The sequence below is a fragment of the Asparagus officinalis genome, chromosome 8, assembly GCF_001876935.1.
Source record: "Asparagus officinalis chromosome 8, Aspof.V1, whole genome shotgun sequence".
In the NCBI taxonomy this organism is placed as follows: Eukaryota; Viridiplantae; Streptophyta; class Magnoliopsida; order Asparagales; family Asparagaceae; genus Asparagus; species Asparagus officinalis.
In genome coordinates this window covers 52,251,910-52,256,416 of record NC_033801.1, presented here as the reverse complement: position 1 = coordinate 52,256,416, position 4,507 = coordinate 52,251,910, and the positions used below count along the sequence as shown (strand labels likewise).

Here is a 4,507-nt window from a genome sequence, read left to right as displayed (position 1 = left end):
CAACGCGTTCGAGTTTTTTTTTAAATGGAAATTATTTGCTTGTTTAGTTGGATTACTTATCTGAGTTCTTTACGCCTCTATGTGCGTACTAATTTTTCTCATGACACGTAGTTACGGGTTGATTGTTAAGATTACGGGTTGGTTGTGGAGGTTACAGGTTGATTGTTAATGTTACGGGTTGATTGTTAAGGTTACGAGTTGGTTGTGAAGGTTACACGTTGGTTGTTAAGGTTATAGGTTGCTTGTTAAGGTTACACATTGGTTATGAAGGTTACGGGTTGATTGTTAAGGTTACGAATTTGTTGTTAAGGATAAGCATTGGTTGTGAAGGTTACGCATTGGTTGTGAAATTAACCTTGACAATCAACCTGTAATATTAACAACCAACTCGTAACCTCCACAACCAATCCGTAACCTTCACAACGAATATTGCGTTGGTTGTGAAATTAACCTTGACAATCAATTCGTAACCTTAACAACCAACGTGTAACCTTCACAACCAATCTGTAACCTTCATAATGAATATTCTAAAAATATTTTTAGAATTCAAAGAGCACAAGAGGCCCAAGGCCCAGTCAAAGACCTTTAAATATATATTATGGTTATAGGGGTTTGAACTCCTAACCTCATGTCCAACCTCCCAAATTTTACCACTAGGCCAAGTGGCCCAAAATATTCATGTCACTCAAAATATATATACATATATATCTCAATGAATAAATAAGTAATCCTTTAGATAAAGAATATCAATGTGAATGTAATTCCAAATTAGTTAGTAATCTTTTACATTCACGTTCATATTCACATTATTATACATTATAATGGTTCATAATCGTCAATTGTAGCATGAGAGAAATTATCCTATATAAGTAGCAATGGCTTATGTATTCAATTGAGTACGGAAAACATCAACACTTATCCTTAACAACCAACCCGTAACATTCACAACCAACGCGTAACCTTAACAACCAATCAGCAACATTTACAACTAATGTGTAACCTTAACAACCAACCTGTAACCTTAACAACCAACCCGTAACATTCACAACCAACACGTAACATTAACAACCAACACATATCATTCACAACCAACCCATAACACCTTCACAACCAATTGTATCCTTCACAACCAACTCATTCATCCAATATAAATAACCCCTTTCCTCCCCAAACCCAATCTTCTCTCCTTCACCCCCATCAATGGTCGTTGATCTGATGAACTTCTCAAAAATGGACGATCAGCTCGCGATCAAGGAAGCAGCCATCGCCAACCTCCAGAGCATGCAAGCCCTCGTCCTCACCCTCAGCCATCAATCTTCGTCGTCTTCTTCCTTTGACTGCTCGGCCATCACCGACAACACCGTCTCCAAGTTCAATAAGTTCATCAATGCCCTCGATCGAAAGGGCTATGCTCGGTTCAGGCGCAGCCTAGTCCAGACTTCGACCGAATCCTCATCTCCACCGCGTTCTCCGATGACTGTAGGTCGGCCAGCTCTGATTCCTCCTCCAGCGGTGAGTTCCCCGCCTCAAGGGCTCACCCTTGACTTCACCAACCCGAACCCGCCACCCGCCGGTAAGATCACTGGGAAAGGACAAATTACTAACGATTCTTTCAGCATCTCACCGCCGATCTCCGGTAACTCCTCGTTTCTGTCATTGATCACTGCGGATGGAAGTGTTTCCAATGGGAAAGGATCGTCTCTGTTCCACCGGCGAGGTATTTGCTGCACTGTATTGATGTCGTACTCGAATAGGAGGTTCCTGAGGAAGGGGAGTTTGAAGAAGATAAAGGGTATTATGATCTTCATATATTTTAATCACTTGGGTTTTGTATTTTGGAGGCTTAGGGAATTATCGCTTTGTTTTTAGGGGTTTTGGGAGCGTTGAAAAAGTCTTGGGAGGGGTTGGAACACTTGTAATGAAATTGGGAGCTGGAAGCAATTTCCCCATAAAATAAATAAAATGAAAGCGAAACATAAAATAAGAAAAAAATAAAGAAAGAAAAAGAAAAAAACAACAGCTAAGGCTGAATCAATAGAGGCTGTGGCCATTGACATGTGATTGCAATGATAGTTAAGTGAAACTCTTTTCTTCCTTCATGTATAATATTCTATATAGGGACCTATTTCCCCTCAAACCTGAGTATAAGTTTGTTCGAGATTAAATTGAAGAAAAAATTATGTATAGAAAATCATATAGAGAAGAAGAAGATAATAACATTTATTTAATTATTGAATCTAAAGCAGTGTAGTTAATATACAAGACCAACACAATTACAACAAATACAATTAGAATATTGTATCAATGCAATCAAAGTAATATCATTACTGTCACGACCCCAATTTCCAAACCTAAAAGTAATACCGAAGTTGGACTAAATCTAGAAAAAGTCCTCCAAAAAATCTACATTCATCAAAAGACCACCAAAACAATCTCACCATTGAATTATACCAACAACAAAGTATTCTCCATAAACCAAAAGTCAATATAATCTAATTAACTTGAGATAAACAAATATTTCTCAACTTGGAATAAAACTCAACCTAAAGGTAAATATTCCATTATTACAAAGATTCCACTTATAAACTACATATCGAATACTTCATTCAACCTTAGCAATCTGCAAATTTTATTTCTAGCTACCTTTTAATAATTTAGGAACCATCAACTCCATCTAATCCTGAGTCTCTGGAAAGGATGAATATAACACAATGAGTTCACAACTCAATAAGTGGATAAATTCATATATTAAACACTGGTTTTATAAAACTAAAATAATTTCACTTGGTAAGCAAAACATTAAAATAGTAGAAAATCATAATGTGATATTTTTTTAAAATATACTCATGCAATGAAATAAGCATATCACGTCTCAATGCGGTCAACACTTCGATACTCTGGTTGACTTAGCAAACCCCACTATTATACAGCACGTGGTCGGGATGGTGAGACCCAAACTTGGGCTCTTAGCACAAAATTAAAACCTCATAGAAACACATTGAGTCTTGTTTAGATGATTTACTTAATCCAACATAACATATATAGCCAATAGAAATTAGGATTATTACAACTTCTGTCACTTACTTTAGGCTAAATGGCACTTAAATATCATAGTACTTCATCATCTTTACATTTAAATACCCTAAGTCGTGAAAAATTAATACATTAGCATCTTTTAGTAGTTGTCATGAAAATATTCTTAGGAGTATATCCTGACAACTAACAAAGGGTATTAAAGTGCTACTTTCTTACAACATGGGGTATTGAAGTGTCACTTTCTTACAACTTCGAGTATTAAAGTGTTATTTTTACAACTTAGAATATTTAAGTATAAATGTGGTTAAACAATGGAGTATTTAAGTGCTGGTTTTTTAAAAATTAGGTTATTAAAGTGCTACTGATTTACAACTTAGAGTATCAAAGTAATGTATTCCTCTATAATAATGGGAGGATCCAAGATTTACTATTCATGCTACAGTAAATTACTGTATTATTACTGCAGCCCAAGCATTAGGATCCAAGATTCACTATTCATGTTACAATAAATTACTGCATCGCTTAAAGATATTACTGTAGCGTTTACTACTATAGCTCAGGTAGGATAATGCAGCACTTAAGAAGTAGCACTTACAAAATTGTGTTTAAATACATACTTACTATAACGGAAATAAAAAAAAATGAAGGTCGTGTCTTGCACCGGGTGCATACTAGTACTATTTATAAGTGTAAATGTGGTAAAACAATAAAGTATTTAAGTGCCATTTAGCCCTAACTTTAAGATATGCATTGTACATTTGTCACGCAATCTTGTTACTCCTTATCTTAACTTTTACAGAGGACCCTCTACAAAAGTTTTCCCGGGTATTGCCCAGTCCTGGTGATTACGCAACTTCAATGTTTTCATGGCATTAATAATGATCGCAATGAAACTACGTATCGATTGACTAATTTAGAATTGTTAGATAACGTGTCACTTGCTCCTTCCTGCCTATGTGATTATGTACGAGTCTGGATGTTTTTTTTTCTCCCCCCATGGAGACTGGATGCCTCGCTCCCTCCTCTTGTTCAGAATGCAAAGCATGTGTGCATGTTTCATAAGACCAGGAATCACCTTGCGCTACTTCAATAATAGACGCATAACATCCTTCCTCTAATATTCTAATCCCCTCTCACCTTCTACCTGAAAAGACAGCAAGACACTGAACAAATGTGGTCTTCCAAATTATTACGCCTATGTATCAGGAAAATGTATTGTGAGGTATGTCTGAATGCATCTGGATCACCACCTGCGTCCGTGCTTTGTCTTTTAGTGGTACCAATCCATCTACAGATATTGAGATATTAGAGAATGACATCTAGGATCAAGTTAATAATGTGCGGAAGTAATTAACAAGTACCCACATTTCAAGACCCAAAAGAATTGTATAGCTGTCAAACTCTTCCATACAATAGCAAGGCAGATAATATAATATAAGGCAATAGATGAAGAGCATAATTAAGCACCATC

At 36.2% G+C, this 4,507-nt stretch overlaps 1 protein-coding gene across 1 annotated transcript; it reads left to right on the top strand.

The window, feature by feature from the left end:
- Positions 1,201-1,869, top strand: LOC109821245 (probable WRKY transcription factor 17). The gene has a single exon (XM_020387426.1). The coding sequence runs from the start codon at positions 1,201-1,203 to the stop codon at positions 1,867-1,869; it is 669 nt and encodes a 222-aa protein (XP_020243015.1).

Coding starts and splice junctions, on each gene's coding strand:
- LOC109821245 (XM_020387426.1), top strand. CDS start 1,201: ATGGTCGTTGATCTGATGAACTTCTCAAAAATGGACGATCAGCTCGCG.